Source organism: Pleuronectes platessa, chromosome 21 (genome assembly GCF_947347685.1).
Source record: "Pleuronectes platessa chromosome 21, fPlePla1.1, whole genome shotgun sequence".
Lineage (NCBI taxonomy): Eukaryota > Metazoa > Chordata > Actinopteri > Pleuronectiformes > Pleuronectidae > Pleuronectes > Pleuronectes platessa.
Window position 1 is genome coordinate 4288279 of NC_070646.1, and position 23644 is coordinate 4311922.

Below are 23644 nucleotides of genomic sequence, written 5' to 3' on the forward strand. Positions count from 1 at the left end.
GAGCTGCAGAGTGGTTCTACATGCAGAGCTCTGATAAAAAGATAAAAGCAGGGTGACTTAGTAATGAATCCTTCTACTTTATTTATTTTAAATATGTTTTTTAATAAAAGCAAGATGATGTATTTCTCCTCCCATTTTTTTTATTCCTTCTTGACACATCGAAAAACCGCCCATCTGAGTTTTATGGTAATCCGTTGAGCAGTATTGTTGTATAATCCTAACAGACATATAAACATACCTCTCTATCTGAGGTAATAAAGTCATCAGATAGTGACTCTCCCTGCTCATAGTGCTGACCTCTTTCTCTCAAATGGCGTGCGATGGGACAGAGGTAGAAAAGGAGCTGCATGATATTTGACTTCCTTACTGCCAAAGTTGTCAGGAGAGACACCAATATTAGCGAAAGACAACATCCTATACATCTCAAAACAAGTATATTTGGTTTTTATTTTAATCTATAGAAATACGTCCTAATGTTTTCCCACTGCTGTGGATGTATCCTTGAATTTGAAGTGACTTTATAGATTTGTTGTCGTAAATAAAACTCCTTCATATCTGTGTCTGCATCCACTTCCCCTTTTTCAGCAAAAAGTGCCACAACAGCCAACAAGAGCTGAAGTTAAGGTTGTATTCTTCTGGTGTTTTTTTAAAACATGTTCTTTATGTATTGAACCATAATAAAAAGCTGCCTGTGCATCCTGGAAGTGGTGACATATTGTCATTACAGCCCACATTCAATGGAAAGGGTTAGTATTGTGACCCCACCTACTTTGAGTTCCTCTAACTTCAAATTTTAACTAGTCCTTTCACGATTTCTACACAGGTAGTAGTAGAAATAGTCGCCTCTCTCACTTCCACATACATTCATGTGAGCAAACCATCGCACTTTATACATGTTCCCGACAGGATAACGCAATGGCCTGGATATTTGCTGCTGCAGTATTCATTTCAGGTAAGAAAACTTGCAGGTTTTTTTCTTAAAGTGTCTTTTAAAAAATAAAATAATAATATACACCATCCTTACATATGGACAAAGGGTTTTTCTATATATTTGTGAGGCAGTATAAATGTAATCTATTTTGTTAAGTGACATTTAAAGTGTTCCTGCAGAAATGCTGTTATTTGCCTTGTTTTACCGAGCTAAAGGATGAATGAACATTAATAACAACATTTAGAAAATATAGAGCACACCCCAGACAGACCCCAGTCTCCGTATTGATCCCATTTCAACTGCTCATACTGGTAGATACACCGTTTTGACCATTTAGATTAATTGTGTTTGTTTAACAGCATATATCCTTTAAATTACCTGTGTGCATGTGCTACATGAATAGATTAGGTCGGCAAGAATCTGGAAAATAGGAACCCATGAGAAGAGGCTAAACTATCAACAACCCTCCCAGTTATTATCTATATCTGCCTGCCTGTGCAGAGAGGAGACTGGGGCCATTGCTCACCCCTGTGTTGTGCAATAATGCTTAAAAAGTGATACCATAGAATGGTGTGCCTTTAGGCAATCAATAAATTTGGTTATCAAAATAAAAAATAAATATTTAAAATATTAATATTAAATCATAACTTTAGTTGGTTAAAGTTCTCTCGGAGCACCACCCTTCAAAGGAAGGGAAAAGATATCCAATGTATTGATTAAGATCAATCTCATTTAGAGCTAGTTCAATTAGAAATCTCAATATTTACTATTAAAGATTATATAATGAACAGTGAAGGTTATGCAGTTTCTTGACAGTGTAGCGGTTGGCAAAGCTCACTTATGCAATATTAATGAAAGAACATTTGTGTAAGAAAATCATTTATTATGAATATAATAAAGTATAAAAACACAAATTAATAACAAAACGTACTAGCTAAACAAAGATGTGTATGTGAGTGTGTGTGTATGTAAATTAGTGTGTTTCCCAAAATGGCTGTCAAAAGATCACACCTTCTTCAGCATGCTTTCAAAATGGTGGTTTGGCCCACTAAAGATAACAGCCCCGTCTTTTCTTCTGCAGTGGGGGAGGAGGTGAGTAGGTGAAGAGATATGCGTGTGTCTGTGTGAATGGTAATAAGAGAATGCAAGAGTCTGTGTAGAGGGTAACTAACATTAACTTTCAAATAACATATAATCACAATATCACAACATATATCAAACTTTTAAACACCACACAGAATCAAATAAACAGTCTTGCTTAGCGTAGTATAATTATTAAGCCCAGATTATGTTATCATAAAGGGGAAAAGAAATTGCAGTCCAGTTCGCAATTTCGGTGAAATCTCCGGTTGGTCATAAGGTTTCTGCATTCGCGGTTCTGTTGAGCTGTGATGCGGTTGCTTGTTGAATCTTACCGACAGGACATCGAGTCGCTGCTAGGAGTTTGTAGAGCTTGATTTGAGGGGCGGATTCCTTGAGAAGATGAACTGGAAGCTGCAACTCTGCGTTCCTCTCGTTGGATGCGAAGAGAAGGGTTGAGCTGGAGAAATCAGGTTTCTCCTCTCGCCGATGCAGGAAGAAAAGGCCGGCAGCCTCACTCCTTGAAGAGTTCTGGAAGGAGATACAAGAGAGGGAGATTTTGGTCTTATATAGACCCAGTGACCTCACAGGTCATGGGGCCAGAGTGACCAATAGGTGGTGAGCATTGTGGCTTTTCACACCTCTGTGTGAAGTTGCTGAAACGAGAGGAACATACAGCATTCTTGAAGCCTGAGTTCCGTGGCTTTCTAATAGTTCTCCTGAACAAAGAGGACCATGCTCGTTTCCAGTCTTTGACTACATGTAGGCCAAAAAATAGGCCTTTTGTTTCATAAAAACCGTGTCACAAACACCTGATTCCTCAATCTTTAGAGGCAGACATCCTGAATTAAAATTGTGTTTTACATTTAAACTGACCATAAAAGAAGCTGGCTGCAAAAAAGCTATTAAAGCTATAAAAGCTGTTAAAAGTCATCATAATGTGCGTTTACTAAATGACTCACATTATACTTATCCATCATAACACATCTATTTTGTGCTCTTTGACCCAGGGTAAGTTAATATAAAGCTGGTTATATTAAGCTGCTTAAAATACAACCAATAGTGTCAGAAGAAATGAAAAGTAAAACACAGCAGAAACTCAGGTTTGAACTTTTATGCAAGATTAATGTGAATATACACATGATGTTCAAAACGTACAAGATACCAAAATATCGTTAAAGTCACAGACATCAAACCCTGGTGGTTCAACTTCTTCTGTTCTCCTGCTGTTCACCATGAGAACATCATTAGTCAGACGGACAAAGAGTTCGTATCACGTTGACCATTTTTGGAGAATCCAAAAAAGGAAAAATAAGAGAGGCTTCATTTGCGTTTCTGCTTTAACAAATTACTCGGAAGTTTACAAAGAGGTAGTAGCTGTCTCATGAATGTTCCTAAATAATTATTGTTTTGACCCACTATATCTACCTGCAAGTTCCCAATATGAAAAGATGGGATAAAATATAAAGATTTAAGAGCATTTTCTCATCTCCAGGTCTGTCTGGCACTGCACTAGTGAGTCCAGAGTTTGAAATGCTCTGCTTTGGTGCCCCCTAGTGGTGTTATCCAAAGAGACAACGTGGTAACCCTCATTTCACTCCACTGTAAACCAAACACAAACTGAATACTACACATGGAGTCTATAGATTTTCCTAGAACAAAAAATTCTGATGATTTTTACAGTTGTTATTACACTTCAGCAAGTATGATTCTGATCTTATCATTTCTCGTTTCTCAGTGTTGAATACGGCTAAATGTTTCAATATCGACCCCGTGGCTTGGAAGACCTGGACCAACGGTGCCGCAGGGTTTGGCTACCAGGTTGTGCAAAGACAATCAGAGTAAGTCAGTCTCACAGTTGCAATAACATATGGCATTTCTTGATAGAAGAAAACAGCTGCACGGCGCAGACGATACTGCTTCTGTTCCATATTTCTCTGGGTTTTATTTCCTCAGCGTGCTCATCAGCGCTCCCCTTGAACAGTATTCACCATCGAGAAGGGGGAAAATATACAAGTGCACTGAAACCTGCACAAGTCTGCCATTTGCAGGTAGGCGGCTGTTAACGTCTCCAGAGAAAGACCAGAAAAACTGATATTGTGACAACAAGCATTCGTATCATATGAGCTTCGTAACACAAGTGTTCAATGTTTTCTATGCAGCGCCAGAATTTGCAGTCAACATGTCCCTTGGTTTGACAATGACGAATGACCCCATCTCACAAAACACTCTGGTGAGTTGTTTAACTTCACAGATTTCCAGAACATAGTTAAAATCAATAGAGAGATCAGTCGAAAGTCCAATTAAACGTTCCATATGTTCACTTCTTATCACTTTCTTATTGCCTTGCAGCTTGAAAACTGTTGTTTTAAGGGGCGACTACAGAATCAAATAGTCCGCTAATTCAATCAGGATGATTTGATCTCGTCTCTTTTCAGGTGTGTGGCCCAACCATCCCAAAGGATTGCAAAAGTATCACCATGTACAGCGGCGCATGCTTCCAGATCGAACGGGATGATTGGTTTGGATCCGCGGTGCCGCCGTCCTCTCCAGGTGAGTTTGTGAAAATATACCATTATACACTTTTGGTAAACATTTCCTCCTGAAAATGTATTAATGGTCACAAATGTTTTCTTGCTTTTTATTAGATTATTTTTTATCTTATTTGAAATGAGAGCAGTTTAAGTCAGTTAGTCTCAGTTTGCTTAGCTGTTAGAACTGACGTACAGCGGGGCGGACTAGATGTCTGCATTGTACCTCATAATCCCTGCCTCCTCCATGTTATCAGACAAGACAAAGGACACATCAAATAGATTTTTGTCAAAGATGTGCTATGTGGATTTTAACGAATGATTCAGATTCTGGCCCGTGTCTTTGACAGAGTTCAGAGCCGAAGCAGATATTGCTTTTCTCTTGGATGGTTCAGGCAGCGTCGCACCTGGAGATTTTAAAACAATGAAGAAATTTGTGAAAACGCTGGCACGCCCAGTTGTGGGAAAAGATACACAGGTATGTTCCCAGGACGATGTTCCCACTGCCACTTAAACTATTGCACACACTCAGAGAATTTACTGAAAGATCACATTCTACAGTTTGTCACCACCTCCATGACTGTTAGGTATAATTTGTCTTCTTCTTCTTCTTCTTCTTCTTCTTCGTTGGTGGAGGTGTAGTTGTGAAGAGAGGTGAAGGAAAGCGCGTTCAAACTTTTTCAGGTTTATATATGTTTATTGTATGATCATTGTTTTGTAGTGTTTGTGTACGTGTAGTGTAGTTTTTTGTGTGTTGTGCGTGTCTCGTGGCGGGGATGGCGTCCGCGGGGATGGCGTCCGCAGGGACGCCGCCGATGTCCCTGAGACATGGCGTCAGGCTGGTGCCTCAGCCCAGTTCCACAGTGGAGCAGGTGCTGTTGGCCGTGGGGGAGCAGGTAATAATAATAATACATTTTATTTGGAGCCGCCTTTCATGTCACCCAAGGTCACCTTACAATACAATAGTACAGGATAAAAGATAAAAACATTAAAGAGAAAAAAAAACATTAAAACAGGACATCAACATAAAAACAAGTGAAGTGCACAGGGTCCAGTTATAAGGAGTATGCCAGTTTGAACAGGTGAGTTTTGAGTTGACACTTGAATGATGTGATGGAGTCTGATTGTCTTATGTGTGGGGGGAGGGAGTTCCAGAGCCTGGGTGCTGAGCAGCTGAAGGCTCGGGCACCCATGGTACTGAGGCGTGACGTGGGGATGGTTAGCAGTCCAGAAGAGGATGAGCGGAGGGTGCGGGGGGGAATGTATTCCTGAAGGAGGTCGTAGAGGTAAGTGGGGGCTAGATTGTGGAGAGCTTTATAGGTGAGGAGAAGGTTTTTGTAGTCAATGCGGTATTGTACAGGGAGCCAGTGAAGTTGGATGAGTACAGGAGTGATGTGATCCGATGATTTGGTACAGGTGATGATCCGGGCGGCCGAGTTCTGAATGATTTGCAGTCTGTTGATGAGTTTTGTGGGGAGTCCGGTGAGGAGGGCATTGCAGTAGTCGATGCGGGATGTGACAAATGAGTGGACCAGGATTTCGGTGCTGGACTGGGTCAGTGATGGGCGGAGTCTGGAGATGTTGCGGAGGTGGAAGAATTCAGTTCGGGTGATGTTTTGAAGGTAGGGCACGGGAACATCACCTACGCTTCCAGGATGAACAAGGCGCTGGTGATATTCTTTAAGGATCCAGACTCGGTCACTAAGCTCATTGAAAGCGGGGTTACAGTAGAGGAGGAGTTCATTCAGGTGTCCCCGTTAGCGGTAGCTTCCACCCGGATCATGGCGCTTCGGGAAGTTCGCGAGTGGGTTCCGCGCGGTGGGTCTGGGCTGCAAAGACCTGAAGCTGAAGCACGTCCAGTCTCTGTGGAGGCAAGCTTTCATGTTTTTAGATAATGAGTCTCACACACTAGACGTGTCTTTCCGGGTTCGATATGAAGAACAGTTCTATATGGTGGCCACGTCCGGTTCGGCGGCGGCAGTGCTGGTGGCTGTGGCGGTTCCGGTGGATGCCGGGCCGGGTGCCGGGCCGGGTGCGGTCGGTCCGGTGGGTGCCGGGCCGGCAGCGCCGGTTCCAGCTGCTGGGGATCCAGCTGCTGGGGATCCAGCTGCTGGGGGTCCTGGGGCGGGGGATCCAGCTGCTGTGAGGGGCGCAGAGGTTTCCTCTGCTGTGCCTGTTAATGAGTCCGTGGTGACGGTGAAGCAGGGCGTAATAGGAAAGGTGTCTGTTGCCAGCGTACAGCAGGGGATGCAGTGTGGTCCTGCTCAGCAGACAGAACTGATACAGGCTGAATTAGACAGCAGTCAGGTTAGTGAGATGGACGTGGAGGATGACTATGAATCTGACAATGTGTCTCTAGCTGACAGCGTCTCACCAAGCACAGATTTATATTCATTAAAAGAGGTCAACGAATTTCTGGATGAATCCTTTGGCAAAGCAGTGGAGGTAGCAGAGTACTTCCCAGATATTAAGAAGTTCATCCAGACAGTCAGTACCCTCCAGAAAGAGGTAGGGACGGATGTCCTGGATGAGAAACGCAGATATAGGCTCAGGAAACATGTGACTGCAGCACGAAAAGGTCTTCCATGTAAGATACGGTCCAAGAGAAGGAAAAATTGTAAATAAAAGTGACCATGACGTTTCATCACTGGGTGTTTTCATTCTGCTGTGTTTACCTGTTTGTCCTTTTACGCTCTATTTTTTATCCTCTCATGGCATTAAAGGTAGCCTCATTAAATATAAACGGGGGTAGAAGTGCTAATAAAAGGTTTTTAGTATCAGAACTTTTTAAAGTAAAAAAGCTGGATGTCCTCTTTTTACAGGAGACTCACAGTGATTCACTGAATGAAACAGACTGGGGAGTATGGTGGGGGGGTCAGCACGTACTCAGCCATGGCTCTAACCTGAGCGCTGGAGTCGCTGTTTTATTTTCTCCCTCAGTAAACAGGACTTTTCTATCCAGCACAGAGATCGTGGCAGGCAGGGCTCTGAGTATAAGAGTGGAAATACACAGCATTATTTTTAATCTAATCAACGTGTATGCACCAAACCACGGTCCTGAACGTGTTACTCTTTTTGAATTATTAAAAAACAAGTTGGACAGTGTGGGTCAAGGGGAGTGTATAATAATGGGGGGGGATTGGAACTGCTGCACAGACGTCACTTTAGACCGGACAGGACAGGAGCTCCATCCTCAGTCCTCCTCGTGTCTGGGCCAGGCAGTCATGGAGGCAGATCTAGTGGACGTGTGGAGGAGGAAACATCCTTCCACCAGGCAGTATACCTGGATAAAAATAACAGCTGGCAGGGTCAGTGGGGCCCGGCTGGACAGATTTTACATATCCGCTCCTTTTATCCAACGTGTGACCAACTGTCAAATCCACCCGGTTGGTTTCACAGACCATCATTTGGTTTTAGTAGAGCTATTGTTATCTCCTGCTAGAAAGCCTGGATCAAACTGGGATTTTAATGTTAAGCTTTTAAATGATTAAAATTTCTGTGAGAATTTTAAACTGTTCTGGGCCAACTGGTGTTCCAGGAAAGACTCGTTTCCCTCGCTGGGTCAGTGGTGGGAGGTTGGCAAGGGTCAAATTAAGGTCTTCTCCCAGAAGTACACTGCATACTCTACGAGGAACATTAAAAGAGCGATGGAGCAGTTGGAGGAAGACATTAAGGAGCTGGAGAGCGTACCTACCAACACAGAGAAATTAAAAGGTAAAAGGCAACAACTGAACTCCTTTCTCCAAGAGAAGGCCAAAGGAGCTCTGGTCCAAGCTCGGTTCCAGGAATTAAAAGACATAGATGCACCTACCACGTTCTTTTTTAACCTGGAGAGATCCGTGGCCCAGATGGTGGGTCTCCGGCTGCCGGATGGGAATATTACATCTGAACCAGCAGAGATGAGGAGACATGCGGTGGACTTCTATACCGACCTGTTTGGGGCAGAGGAGTGTGATGGGGAAGCTGTGGCCGAGCTGCTGCAGGACCTCCCACAGCTGAGTCCAGGTGAGCGAGACACCCTGAGCGCTGACATCACGCTGGAGGAGCTGACCACTGCTGTATCTCAGATGGCTTCAGGCAAGTCACCAGGGTTTGATGGATTACCAGCAGATTTTTAAAAACATTTCTGGAACAGTATGGGACAGGATCTGCTGGATGTCTTGAAGGAGGCATTTGCTAAAGGGCTTCTTCCAGCCTCCTGCAGACGGGCAGTAATATCACTGCTACCGAATGTAACACTTACTGCTGGTTGCAGTTAAGTTGGAAACAGGACCAGAGTCTAGGTTTCGTGGGAGCAGTAAAATAGTTAAACAATAGAAATATAAATATAATGAACACACCAGACCATAGAATAAGTTGAAATGCCGGACTTTTATATAAGAATAGAAAAAGTAGTTTTAGATAGAATGATAAACAGGCAACATATAACACATTTGCAATACAACTAACACAAGGAAAAAATAATATTCATTCAATGCAATATAATCAATATCAAGTATAATATTTACAAAAAACACATTCTAATCATACAATCTTACGGCCACGTGCTGCAGTCCGTAAATTCCAGAAAAACACGTGCTGTCCTCCGATGAACAGGACTCTGTCCCGTGGGGTCACGCTCTGGACAGGGTGTGGTCACTCGCTCGGTTGGTTCGCCATCTATTCCTCTGCATGCATGAAGCTACGATGCTAGCATGGATGCTAAGCTCCTCGCGATCTTTCAGTCAGTCTAAATCACTTTTCAAATGTCCAAAAAAACCACAGTCCACCGACGAAGACAGAATAGAACTCAAACACTTTTAGAAAATAAAATAAAAGTTAACAACAGTCCAAATCCAGGTTTTCTAGTAGCTTTAGTTCACTCTTAGCAAACCAGTCTCTTTTTCTCCGTCTCCCTGTCTTCCACCTGCCGTTCTCCGGAGCAGGAGAACTAAAGGCCTCAGTATGCTTCTCCGAGTCCGTTGCGGACTGACGGACGGACAGAGCGGACAGACCCTTTTTGATTTATAGTTCTACGAGCCTTTTTGTTGTGAAAACAATTCACCGCCAGAACAGTAGATGGTGCAACTGAAGTCGAGCTTAGAGAAGCCTACCTCATGAGGTATATAGAAGAAGTCCACGCTGGTTTATTTACGTCCTCCCGGCTCCTCACACACAGTGAACGATGACAACTAACAGAAATAGGATGTTGATGACGCAACAGTTTTTGCTGAAATAAAGTGACACCCAGCGGGTCAAAATGCTTTTGTTATCGTGTCTTAACGCAGCGGTTCCCCGGTCTTGTTGCCAAACTGCGTTGCTAATTCAAAAGCTGCACGGCTTGAAGCTACACGGAGGCAGCTAGCTCCCCCCCAGCTTCCACACACAGTCAGCAGGGACACCCGATACTAACTACTACCAAGTGGTTGCTTCTAACCTGACGGTGTTTGAGAAACAGTGTCAAGACAGCCGTAGGATTAAGTCAGCGGGTTTTTGCGCTGTTCCCACCGCAGTTAGCATGGTGGTTAGCCCGCTAGCCCCGTTATGAAAGTTCGTTATAACCGTATGTGACCGTACACACATGCTGTAAGTGCTCTAACCAGCCACCGTCAGCCGGACAACGCCGCTGGCTTAACACACTTGTCACATTAATCATAGAGTCGTAGTTGTGATTTTGGTTTATTGTGATGTAGGGAATGGAACAGGAAGTTTCCATTCCAAAATGCTGGCGTTAGCGGACCAATCACAGCCAAGGGCTATCCGTGGGCTGTCCGTCATTTCGACGTGTAGTTAGAAAAATGAGAGCTGCACGAAAAGGGCGTTCCACGTTGGAGAGGGCGGTCCTATCTGTCCGTGTTCGTCAAAACGGAGAAGCATACATTGGCCTTAACTGGTTTCCCATTGGCTCTTGCAACTGTGTTTTCTTAAAGCAACAGTGCACTTGAAACTACTTTCACAACTAATAATATGGATCCTTATTGTATTAGTTTTGATATTTGTTTTAGTGTTTGGTTAAACCTTTTAATCAGATCAAATCATGGATTTTATAAATAATATCAACTTAACTCAGGTACATTTTAATAGTATTTATTCAATTATTTATTCACTAATTTATTTACTAAATCATGTTTCTTTTTAACCTGGGTTACACGAAGAAAGGAGATCTGACTAGCCTGGATGCCAGACGAACTTAGCCCCGCCCACAACATTTTAGGTCGGGCGGTTCGGTCTGGAGTCGCTCCGTTAGGAAAAAATTTCAAGATTGTCAGGGCGGGCTTTATACGATGATTGACAGATGATCAACGGTAACGTAATCAACCACGTCATCAAAGTGCCTGGGTTGAATTCGTTTTCAACAAACATGCCTGCCGCTGGTGAACTGAGATGTGTAGATGCTGCCATTGAGTCTGTTTTAGAAGACATCGACAGCGCATTCATTTTGAAAGAGGAACACAGAACGTGGAGGCGACGCCAAAGCACCGCGCTAATCCCTATCGCCCCGGCGCTTGGCTGTTCACAACGGACACTGAAGCGACGCTGAACCGCCGGGCAGCGCTAATAATATCACCCGTTGATCCAGTAGATCGCTGCACGGCTTTGTGCCGGTCACACCGGAGGCTGAAGCACCACGCTGCGTCAAGGCTGCCTCGCCGTGCTTCAGCCTCCGGTGTGACCGGCACAAAGTTTTAACATGGGAGTGGATGGGAGCCAGCTGTTATTTAAGGCTTGGCGCTGTGCTGAAGCGTCCGGTGTGAACCCGGCGTTAGTAAATAACTCACAATGCGTTGCTTAGCATACGTCACATACTACGTTGGTCTGATTGGTTGTAGGTCTATCCAATTGAGCGAAGAAGAATTTTACTTCCTGGTCAGTTGAAACACGCCCCATAATCACAGCCCAATGGAGCGGTCTCAGACTCGCATTCTGACTAGAATTGTGAGTCTGACAACGTCAGGCTAAGATCTGACCCTACTGAAGAACTGGAGACCCGTCTCTCTTTTATGCAGTGACTATAAGGTTTTATCTAAGGTTTTTGCAAATAGACTCAAGGTTTTTATGGAAGTATTTATTAATGCTGACCAATCTTATTGTGTACCAGGAAGGTCAATCCAGGACAATTTGTTTTTAATGAGAGACATTTTTGATTTGTGTACAACATACAATATTAATATTGGCATTATTTCCATCGACCAAGAAAAAGCCTTTGATCGTGTCGATCGGTCATTCCTGTTTGCCACACTGCAGGCTTTTGGTATCGGGGAGCAATTTCTGTCCTGGGTGAAGTTATTATATAATGATACATGTTGTGTGGTGAAGGTGGTGGGAGGGCTGAGCAGACAGGTACCAGTCCAAAGAGGGATCAGGAAGGGATGTCCAATATCAGACCAGCTCTACAGCGTGGCCATCGAACCTCTCCTGTGTCGCCTCAGAACACGGCTGAAAGGCCTGCGTCTGCCAGAGCTGCCTCAAAGTCCCCCTATAATAATATCAGCTTATGCTGATGATGTAAACATTCTTGTCCGGGATCAGGGGGACATACAGGAATTAGAGGGCAGTCTGGCATTGTATGCAAAGGCTACGACAGCCAAGGTGAACTGGGAAAAGAGCGAGGCATGTGTGATTGGTCAGTGGGACGCAGGGAGAGTACCCCGTCTCCCTGGGAACCTGACATGGGGAGTAAAAGGGTTAAAAGTCCTCGGTTTGTTTTTAGGCAGTGAAGAGATAGAGAGGCAGAACTGGGAGGGAGTGCTGGGGAAGGTGCAGCTCAAGTTGTCTAAATGGAAATGGTTGCTACCCCAGCTGTCCTACAGGGGAAGAACTCTGATCGTCAATAACCTGGTTGCAGCGTCCCTGTGGCACAGACTCCAGGTGCTGACTCCTCCACCGGGACTCCTGCAACAACTACAGAGGCTGCTGGTGGACTTCTTCTGGTCGGGTCATCACTGGGTGCGGGCGTCCGTGCTTTACCTCCCTGTGGCCGAGGGGGGCCATGGACTGACAGACATCATATCCAGGACTGCTGCTTTCAGACTGCAGGCCGCCCAGAGGCTGCTGTACGGATCCACACTGTGCTGGTCGGCTGTGGCCCGCCTGCTGCTCTGGAGAGCCGGGGGCCTCGGGTACGACAAACAGCTGTTCCTGTTAAACTCTCCTCTACACAGACTGACTGGGATCAGTAATTTTTATACCTCTGTGATAGATGCCTGGAGGACTCTCACCATCACGAGGCCTCCTGACCCCACGCCTGGGATGTGGCTCTTGAGGAGCCACTGTTCAACAATGGTTTCCTGGTCCTAACATCCACATCCTCATCAACGACAATACAAAACAAGTTCAGGGAGGCAGGAATAGGGAAGCTGGGCCACCTGACACGGACATCACTGGAGAGGCTGGCGGCGGTGACGGGGATAAGATCTACCAGGATGCTGCGGAGCCTCGTGGACGAGGTGTGGCAGTCACTGCCCCAGCCTCTTCGGACCTTCGCCCAGAGCCAAAGCCAGGCTGACCAGTGGACAAAAACAGAAGAATACCAGTTTCCTGTCCTGAATGTGAGTCCTGCAGTGGATGAGTGGAGAGAAGAGAGCGGCCGACTGCTAACCCTCAGGACTCCAGCACTGGGCCCTTTCAACACCTCTGCAGGGAAACAGCTCTACTGCAGCTGTGTGAAGGTCCTGAACTGTCGCTCTCTTGAAGGAGTCAGGGAGTCGAAATGGACGGAGGTTTTTGGCTCAGATTATTCCCCTAGTGGCAGCTGGCGGGTCCTGTATAAACCTCCTGTGGAGAAACGGATGGCAGACATCCAGTGGAGAATTATACACGGAGCTCTAGCTACAAACAGATACAGAGCTCACCTGGACCCAAGCACTGAGGGGGGGTGTCCTTTCTGCTCGCTGCCAGAGACCCTGGAGCACTTAGTAGTGTCGTGTCCCAGGTTAGCTGACACTTTTAAACAGCTACAGGAATGGGTGGGGGGTTTAGGAGAGGCCTTCTCGCTACCACTCTTTGTTTTTGGACCAAAGTACGTTGCCAGAAAAAAACATACTATGGTTTTAATGAATTTTATTTTTGCTAATGCCAAGATAGCAATCTGGGTTAGTAGAAAAAACAAAATGGCGGGGGGAGGCTGGACAGATCCACTGCTCTGCCTGAGGGGTTTGGTGGCAGCTCGGCTGAGAGTTGAACATGCGTATTTTACACTTACGGACAATCTGGAGGGTTTCAGGGCTGTGTGGGGGATGGGACAGGTCCTTTGCTCACTGGGGGACAACCAGTCTCTGGTTTTAAAAATTTTAACAGAACATCTGGAAATTTTATCGTTGGTGTATGATGTATGTGTGCCTGGAATGTTTTTTAACATTTTCTGTGACACATAATGTTGAATAATTAAAGATTTCTTTTGACAATGTGACTTAAATAAAGTTATTCAAAAGTCAAAAAAGTCTTCTTCTTCTTCTTCTTCTTCTTCTTCTTCTTCTTCTTCTTCTTCTTCTTCTTCTTCTTCTCTCTTTGCAGTTTGCTGTTGTCCAGTTCTCTTATGATGTCACTGTTGAATCGAGCTTTCGTGACATTTTCTCATCTGGACGATGGGAGTCGAAAGTCGATGGAATAAGTCAAAAATGTGGAGGAACTAATACAGCTGGTGCCATCCGATATGTCGTGTAAGTGCTGATGTGATCCTGATGTGATAATGTATATGATGGTGGTCTAATTTTTGACACAGTAGCAGTTAACACACTTTTGAGGAGTAAGTTTGTGGTGTTGTGTGTGTAGTTTGTCTCCCATACAGTGGACGAGACAAACCCCAAAGTGAGCTAGACGTAAAAATAGGGCTGGACAATATGACCAAAAGTTAAACCAAACTTTCCACGTCAATATCGATAATTATCACATTAAATGTCATATCATAATTTCTGTTGAGAGTAAAAGCAGTTTTTTGCTCCTTAGAGAGGGTTGTGGTTTTAAACAAACTTGATAAGCAACAAAACATTTTACAACGTATGTGTTAAACCTCCTCACTGTGCACAATGTATAAGCAATAAAGTGACTGAACATTAGTTATATTACTGTTGTTTATATTCTTTGATAACTGTTAAAGCCAAAATTATGCGAAAACAAAGTCAGTTGCATAATGAGCATATTTTCAAACATAAATAAAATGCAGATCTCCAGAGATGAAATTGATATTTTATGTTATTGACCAAAGAACTGGACAAACGTGTATTAAAATGATGTTGTTTTTGTTTTGGCAGCCATAATGTTTTCACATCAGCAGGAGGTTCCAGACCAAACGTGAAGAAGATCCTGATCGTCATTACTGATGGAGAATCTTCTGACAGCCCAAACTTGCCGGGTGCAATACGCTTAGCTGAGAATGCAAAGATTGTCCGATTTGCTATTGGGGTAAGTTCAGTTAACATCAATGACCAAAATGTGTTTAACAGAAAAAACCTTGTTTTTGTTTTGACCATACATCCAGACACACAGTTACATGATACTACCCTGTGAATTGTAAGTTAAATTTCAGAAATGAGAAGTTTACAATCCTTCACCACATCTCATTAACACCAATTTTTTTAATCAATTTTATTAATATCAATTAATTTATCTTATTAATCTCCCTCTTAATTTATACATTGTCTCTTTTACAGATATATCTTTTCATTCTTTGTTATTTATGTTTCAATGAATCACTCTCTTATTTACCTTCTCTGAATTTGTTTACATAAACACCTTACTTACTCTTTAACTCTGGTTTTGATGAATGCGGGTGGATAAACTATCTATGAACAAGTAAAAAAAATCAACTTGAACAGCATTAAAACTATTTTCTCAACATGCCTCTAGGTGGGGCAAGCGTTCTCTTCCAAAAGGGCGAAACAGGAACTGGACCTCATTGCATCTTCGCTCTCGACAGATCACGTGTTTCAAGTAGAGAGCTTTGACGCACTTGCAGCAATAACGAAGAATTTGCAGGACAAAATCTTTTCTATTGAGGGTACGGATGTAAACTTACAGCTTAAAATCGAATTTGCATTCTCAGTTGACAAATATTAGCGTTGATGTTGTTTATTGGGCTCCTATCGTGATGCACATCAAGTTCTTATGTTATGTTTTCCAAAACTGAATTAATAATTATATTAAAATAAGTTGAACTTGTTTTAACGAGCTTGCAACTGTAAATCCATTCAACAACAGCGGGTATGTAACTGTGGGATTCAGCTCAGTGCTCATTTCTTTTGCTGTTTCAGGATCTCAGTCCACTGGAGAGACACTGAAAATGGAAATGGCTCAGGAGGGATTCAGTGTGGCTTATGTGCCAGGGGTAATAATAATCAAAGACACCGACACCTGCCTTTGTGATACAAAAAGCTACACACAGGCGACATATTTTGACTCTATTATGAATTTAACTTTCGCTTTTGTAGGCTGATTGTGGTTTTCTGAATTACAGGGAATTCAAATGGGCACTGTTGGCGCCAACCAGTGGAGAGGAGGCTACATGGAATACACATTATCAGGCCAGGAGCTGAGTTCATATGAGCCTTTGTTCATGGAACAAGACAGTTATCTGGGTAAGAATTTTACAGTAATAACAGAGTAATACACACGTTATTAGTACTTTTCTACTGTAACCCTCCCTCCCACGCTAACGACACGAATTGAGCAAAGGAAGGTAAAAAGGCAAGTCAGAAAGTACTGTACATGCAAGTGTCATGTCAGTAAAACATGTTCACATGTCATACATGAAGCTCCACAAATCACCAAAGTTACATTTAAAGGTAAATTAGAAACCATTCAAAGAAAAGAAAAACACTGCACCCGCTACTAAAGTTAGTTAGTTTTTATAAATCCCTCTTTTGCCAATTGTAAATAAACCTTTGGATGTTTTAATTTATTTGCTTTGACTTTTAAATTTCAGGTTACTCCATGACTATCGCAAGAACCAGACAAGGCCAATTGACGATTGTTGGCGCTCCGAGATATAAACACAGAGGACTTGTGATGGCAGTTAATGCAAAGACGTATCAGATGATTAATCCCTTCGACTGGAATGTGCGTGGTTTGTGATCAGATATATAGACGATCAACGTGTACATAGATCTGTATTGAGTAGTCTTGTTTTCTTCTTGCTTCTTAAACAGTTTCAGACTGGAGAATATTTTGGGGCAGAGGTTCGTGCAATGGATGTGAACGCTGATGGATACACTGACCTAATCCTCATATCTGCCCCGATGTACAAGGAAGCTGATAGAGAGGGAAGAGTGTACGTTTGCGGTTTAGCTCGTTCGGTAAGTGACTATTTCTTCTAGTATCATTAAATAAATTTGTTTTTCTTAACATCCAGGAAAACGTTGACTCTACTCCATATATTTTGAACAGAGGGTCGAATGTCACTTTGAATCTCCGCTAGTGCTGAGAGGGGTTGAGTCCGACCAGGCGAGGTTTGGCTCTTCTCTCGCTGTGCTGCCTGATCTCAACGCAGATGACCTCAGGGAGGTGGCAGTCGGTGCACCTCTGGAGAATGGTGGTGAAGGCAGCATCTACATATTCCACGGTAAAGAAGGAAGCAGAGTCCGTTCGACTTACTCCCAGGTGAGTAGACTCAAAAAAATTCAATGTCCCCCTCGGGTGAAAATCATAAAAACATATTCATATTTCAGGGTTGGACATGATCAAAGACAGGAGTTTTTTCCACCATAAAGCTGCAGTAAACAAATGCCAGTTGGAAAATTATGGATTACAGCCGGGGTTTGTGATGTCACAAGCCTAAGAAAGTCAACTTGTAGGTGGGGCCAAGCAGCTGAATAAAGCTCTTCACCTGCAGGTGGTGCTGTGAGAGTTGGGATATTGGGGGCAGGGCCTGGGCCATAAATTGTAGAGTTAAGTTGTTTCAAGGCCGTGAGGGAAATTTTTTCATGTCAAATCTTTTGAATATGTTATTATGAAGAACACAGAAGAGTTTAAGGGGAATTAAGTGGGACTGTTACAAATTCAGTCTGTGAGGCCTAATTATTTCAGAGGGATTATAATTTTTCATCTAAAATACTTAAATTCCACAGAGAATTGCTGCCTCTGAAGTCCGGCAACAACTTAGATTCTTCGGTATGTCAATCAGTGACTCGTCCTTTGACCGCAGTGGCGACAGTCTGCCTGACTTAGCAGTGGGGTCAAAGGGCACAGTTGTCTTACTCAGGTTTGTACAATATTCTGCTGTCTGTCAACATCAATGTCCTTTGTTAACCTACTGCTTTTGTTCAATTGTAATCTTATTTTTTATAAGCTTACAATTATATCAAAATATAATTTATAGCATAGACTGTATAGATGGAAGATTTGTAAGCTCCCAAAAGTGAAGCCCAAGCTTTTTGATTACCACCTGGTGGCTGGATGCAGTATATGTCACAAACCTTTTTTTGTTGTCTCAACATTGTCACAGCTCTTGTCAATCCGATTTATTTTTGTCTAGAAGTTAGTTCACCTCCTCCTCCATGTTCGTTGATAGGACATGGACCAAATTAGACAGTCAAAGTGCACGTCAAATAACGTTTTCTCACATTATTCGGTAGATTTTATCGCACCAATGTTTTTCCAAGTGTTACTTTTTTCTTGATTTGATGCTATGAAAACGTGGTGGTCCTCATTTTTTCCTGCCCTATCCATTTCCAGGTCAATGCCTGTGGTAATGGTAGAGGCTACGATGTCGTTCAACCCAAACCAGGTCCCTACAAAAAAAACAATCTGCGAGAACCCACTGGAGAACACAGCTCAAATCTGCTTTACCATGACCAAACTTTCTACAGTTTCCACAGGTTGCTCATTCCTCTCACTTTTCTTGAACCACAGAGCCACTGTCTGTCTGTTCAAATACATGTCCGTGTACATGAGTAACATGTTAATTTAACCGTCATTCATTCCAGCTGGAGCAAAGATCAATTATACTTTAACACTGGATGCCACCCGCAAGGTCCCAAACAACAGAGCTTACATCAACGACAAACAACGAGAGACGACCGGGTCAATTGAAGTTGACTTACGAAGGCCAAAATGCTTCCCAGTGAAATTCTTTATTCAGGTGAGTTGTTGACATCAGATTATATCACAACCCAAAGAGGTTTCCGTCTGAAAAACAAAAACAAATAAACTCACTGAGTTCAAACTAACAGTATTTCCCAACTGTGCCTTCCTCTTGCAGGCTTGTCCTCAGGATGCTCTCAATGTACTTAGAAATGAGCTCAGATTCACCTTTGACGGTATTCCCTCTGTTACAAACCTTAAACCAGTTCTTGCCCAGCAGGCTCAAACCACCACCTATCATTCTGTAAGTGACCTTTAAACAAACTTGCAATAAATGTCGATTTAACTGAACAGAGTAAGTAAGTGAACAGCTTTAATTTTAAACTTTTATGAATTCTTGTCATTGTTATTGTTTTTCTTCATGCTCTCTTCCACAGTTGAAATTCGAGATCAACTGTGGCACTGACAACAAGTGTGTAGATAACCTGAAAGTGGATTTCAACTTCAACAGGTGAGAAACAAAAGTGAAGCCCAACCTAAGGGTGTGGGCAAGGTTACATTTCTCCTCTCTGCAAGAACATGTCTGGCATAGTAGACTGTGAGCATCTAGCTGAGGGGGTCGCTAGCTGCTAGCACAAAAGGAGAAAATTAGATTTATTGTTTTCTATGCCTTCACCTTCTCTTTTCTCTGTCAGCTCCTCAGAGTTGAAGGTGGGCATTGATGAACTGTTGGACGTCACCGTATCAGTGGAGAACCGAGAAAAAGACTCCTACAACAGCTACGTGACACTTACGTACCCAGCTGGGCTCTCCTACAGGAAGTTCACAGGTTTGCAGGTAAGGGCTCATTCGTTTAACTGTAACTCCGACATACTTCCAATGCGTTGTTTACATTGGTATGGTTGTTAAACTGTACATCCACTAGAGGGCAGTAACGAGTCAAGAGTTTCAAGTCTCTATTCATAAAGTTCCGCCATTGCTGAATTGTCTTCCTCATGTTCTGTCTCGCTTAAACGATTGGCTACATTGCCCCCTTTGATAACCGGCTCCATTTTGTCTGTTTTATCAATATCCATAAACCTTCAGAAGATGTGCACAAAAACAAAATAAAGATTACATGAATGCAGAATACGGACAAGGCTCAAATTTACGGCGACATATCTAGTATTCAGCAAAAATTTGCCATCATTAGCGTCTGGTCTGTTATAATGGAATTCTTGACCATGAGTATCGGTCTTGATTAACAACAAAACATCTTTACTGCGCAGACTGTCTATTCTCAAAATTATGTAAAAATATCAAGATGGCAGCACCCGTACTTTTAGGCTCAGGATATTTAAGGCTCATTCACGGGAGGAAGTGGAGACACATTGCTGATTTTGAGATACAGTCTACCGCTCACACAGCAATAATGTTGTTTCATTGATTGCCTTTTAATGAAGGGAAGAATCGAGTGCACCTCCATGGACAGTGAAGATGGCTTATCGCGAGGATTGACAACCTGCACTATTAACAACCCCATTTTCAAGAGCAACACTAAGGTTTGTGTTATTTGTAAACAGGCATCTCTTCCCATTGCTGCAGCAAAACGCTGAGACAATCTCACGCCTCTTTCATTACAGGCTTTGTTCACTGTCTCCTATTGGATTGAAGGCAACAGACGATTTGACAGGAAGATTTTTATCTCTGCAAATGCTTCCAGGTACTGTGCCCGTCAATAATGTTTATAAGTCATATTACATTACTAATACATATTTCGCAGAGTTAATTTCATTTTTGTCTTTTAGTGAGAATCAGGCACATTCCACTTCAAGTGAACTTTACCAAATGAAATGGTTGGACGTGAAGTACAGCATTTTGGTCACATTTGAAAGGTTTGGTGTTTTAACCCTGCGTTAGACAAAGAAATCACATTAAAATATTAACAATTTTAAAGTGTACAGTCTATTGCCTGATATTAAAACATCTGTTTCAGCTCCCTCAGCTACAACAGCTTCACATCTGGAAAGAACGATTTGCTGAAACCTCAGAAGCAGTCAATTGTGGTAATGTATCTCATCATCAAATCTATCATCAAATTTAAATTGACTAGATGCCGAACCAAATTATACACTCTCATCAGTATCAGCCCCCTAAACATGTCTGGTAAAGTTTCAAGATCCATGAAAATAAGGAAAATGTAGAAATATTGCAATTTTAACGATTAAAAAAAGTATACACATCAAAAAGTTTCTTTCTCTTTTCTTGCATAATCCTTCCAAACATCAAACCCTGATGAAAACAGAATCATCTTGGCTGAGTTTAATAACTAGTTCATCATCTTGATCCTGATGCTTGCTCAGCCTCTTCAGATAGATCCTTTCCCTTTCTCCTCTTCTGACAGGTCACAAACAACATCAGGGCGCTGAACTTCACGGTGGTGATCAAGGTGCCAGTCAAGCTCGGCGATAAAGACATCTGGGTGGATTCGAGCAGTTTGCAGGTGACGTTACTGATCCATGAAAAGTCTCTCATGTCGCTGTTGCAGCCTCAAGAGCTGGAGGGACATGAGAACCACATCTGGTCGTCTGTTAAACTGAAGCAAACCTGTTCTGTTCCAGATTCCAGACTGCCTAAGAGACGCAGACGAAGACCATACTGTCACAGACTTTGTTGCTAAGATAAAGAAGAATAATGTAGTGGTGAGTTAACTATCTTCAATGGGGGATTCAAGTACTTACCCTGTACTACAACTTCTGTCGTCTTTTCCTCACCCACAGGACTGCTCTGTGGCCAGGTGCGGAGTTTTCAGGTGCAGTAAGTTCATGGGAAGACTGGAGAGTAAAAATTACAAAATCTCTGCCAACATCAGTTCAGGATGGATAGAGCAGGTAACTGATGTGCATGTGTCATATTGTAGCATACATTTTGAGGTATTTAACATCTGGTGCTCATTCTAAAGTGGTAAAATTACAGTAATTTACTAGAGAAATTGAACGTCACCAAAGGCAGTGCTCATCGCAAAGTCTTTCATTTTCTAAACAGATTGGACTCGACTCGGCAAAATTCATCTTGACCAGCACGGCTACTCTGGAGTACGACACAAACCAGTACATCTTCTTTTCTACAGGGTCTAATAACAAGCCTCCGATTCACAAGGTGATTCCACATTCTATTTATTTTACTTGTCTTTCAAATAACCTTGATTTTGATCCACCTTCATGTCATTTCATGTCTCAGATTGAAGCCGAGGTTGAAGTCTATCCACAACCAGATTTCACCAAAGAAATCCTCGGGGGACGGCTGGGAGGGTTAGCTCTGCTGGCTTTACTCACTGCTGGCCTGTATAAGGTGAGGCTCACGAAATATATACGTTATTTTAGTTTATTATACAGGCTTAGGGAGTCAATGAACGGTGTTCCACCCCCAATAAAAGTAGATGAACACTATCCTTTCATTTTTGAACTATTCAGCATTTATTCTCTTCTTTCCCTTCATGTATGAAGCAGCTTTAATGCAGGATCGGAGTGTTTTAATGTCACCTTCTTTCTTTTTTTTATCTCAGGCTGGATTTTTCAAGAGTAAATACAAAGAAATAATGAATGAGGCAAAAGCAGCAGCAGCAGCAGAACCAGGGGCTGATGAACCTTTGGCCATCCCAGAACAATAAACATAATTGGCACATATACCGCTTCCAAGCCCCAACAGTCCTCTTACATGCAATCAAGCCGCACCAATTTGTTGGTGCTGTATTATTCCTGCAAACTATCTGTGTTTCTTTGTGTTCTTTAGGTGGAAGTGAGAAAAACACAATGCACTTGGATCTGCTGGCTTCTGCTTATCATGAAAACTGCTGCAATAAAATATGCTTAGGAGCAGCTTCTCTTGCTAAACTGGAATGAACGTGAAAAAACATTTGTTTTATGCTTCATTCATATTTATTTCAAGACTTGATATGACTTTTAAAATGTGAACAAGAAATCATGTAGACACTGCAGAAGATGGCAAATCACCTACTGTCTCCTTTAAGAATGACCCGAATCTGGAGGTTTTGGCAAATGACTGAATATCTGCCCGCACCGATTTATTCCCACTCATTGTGACAACGACCGCCTGGAACCAAGAGGAGTCTGATTTACAGAGCAGAGGGCTGCCCTGATCCCCCTGCAAAAAGAAAAATAGAATTCAACATCAGTCAGGTCCTGATCTGAAACCTTCTTCCCTGATGAGGAAAGCAATTCGATTTCAGAAAATCAGGTGGATGGGAAACTTTAAGTTTTTACCTCTTGAAGGTCTACGGCATAAGTGCAAATGCTGTCCGAATCAGAAACGCTCCCACAGTTTACCACTTGAGTTTCAAGGTCTCTCAGACTTGAGCCAGCTTTGTCAGCACCTTAAAAACACAAGAATACAGTTTTTGTGAATTATCAGTCTATGTTTTACACATCATGAAACCTGACTTATGTCAGTTACAACTTAAAATCCAATTAAAACCAGGCCCTATTCAGACCTGGTGTTAACATCCGTTCTGAGAGGACTGATCACAAGTGCTTTAGTATTCGTGCTGTGGCTTTTGTACTCATCGATTTTTTGTTATAAATAAAACTCCTTCATATCTGCGTCTGCATCTACTTCCCCTTTTCCAGCAAAAAGTTAAGTTAAGGTTGTATTCTTCTGGTGTCTTTTTAAAACATGTTCTTATTGTATTGAATCGTACGGTGGCCCTGAGGGCAAAGAAAACACATGCAAGTTGACCAAAAAAAAGCTAATTAAGAAAACATCTTCATCAATTTCACAACACAGCACAGCACATTACAGAAACGCGCAGTAAATAGAGAAAACGACGTGTTTACATAGGACTTGTTAACAGGTAGGCTTATTCCTTCTGCCTACCTGCACAGCGGAATAATAATTCTAAGGGATGAACAAACGTTTGTTTCTTCAGCCATCGGTCTCTTGGCGTTGTTTATTGAAGACCTGTGCACAACAGGTGCCTTTCCGTGAGAGGCAGGTACATAGAGAGAGAGTTCGGTAACATCTCCCTTATAAGGAAGTGGCGTCATCAGTCACACGTGACTCGATGCCATATGAGACGCAACAGCGCCTCCTCCTGAACAAATATAGTTAC

The 23644-nt window shown here is 42.7% G+C and overlaps 1 protein-coding gene across 1 annotated transcript; it reads left to right on the forward strand.

Moving 5' to 3' along the window:
• Window positions 1–819: 819 nt before the first annotated feature.
• Window positions 820–23135, forward strand: LOC128426298 (integrin alpha-M). Its single transcript, XM_053413114.1, has 30 exons — window positions 820–952; window positions 3750–3852; window positions 3968–4062; window positions 4174–4244; window positions 4450–4564; window positions 4893–5020; window positions 14035–14180; window positions 14772–14922; window positions 15367–15517; window positions 15771–15844; window positions 15974–16094; window positions 16442–16575; window positions 16665–16811; window positions 16903–17115; window positions 17583–17716; window positions 18190–18332; window positions 18441–18595; window positions 18716–18841; window positions 18975–19048; window positions 19233–19374; window positions 19980–20078; window positions 20160–20239; window positions 20325–20411; window positions 20513–20582; window positions 20921–21019; window positions 21138–21218; window positions 21297–21407; window positions 21562–21675; window positions 21757–21867; window positions 22082–23135. Exons 1-30 carry the CDS (start codon window positions 916–918, stop codon window positions 22184–22186), a joined length of 3417 nt encoding a protein of 1138 aa, XP_053269089.1. The 5' UTR covers window positions 820–915; the 3' UTR covers window positions 22187–23135.
• The last annotated feature ends 509 nt before the right edge of the window (window positions 23136–23644 follow it).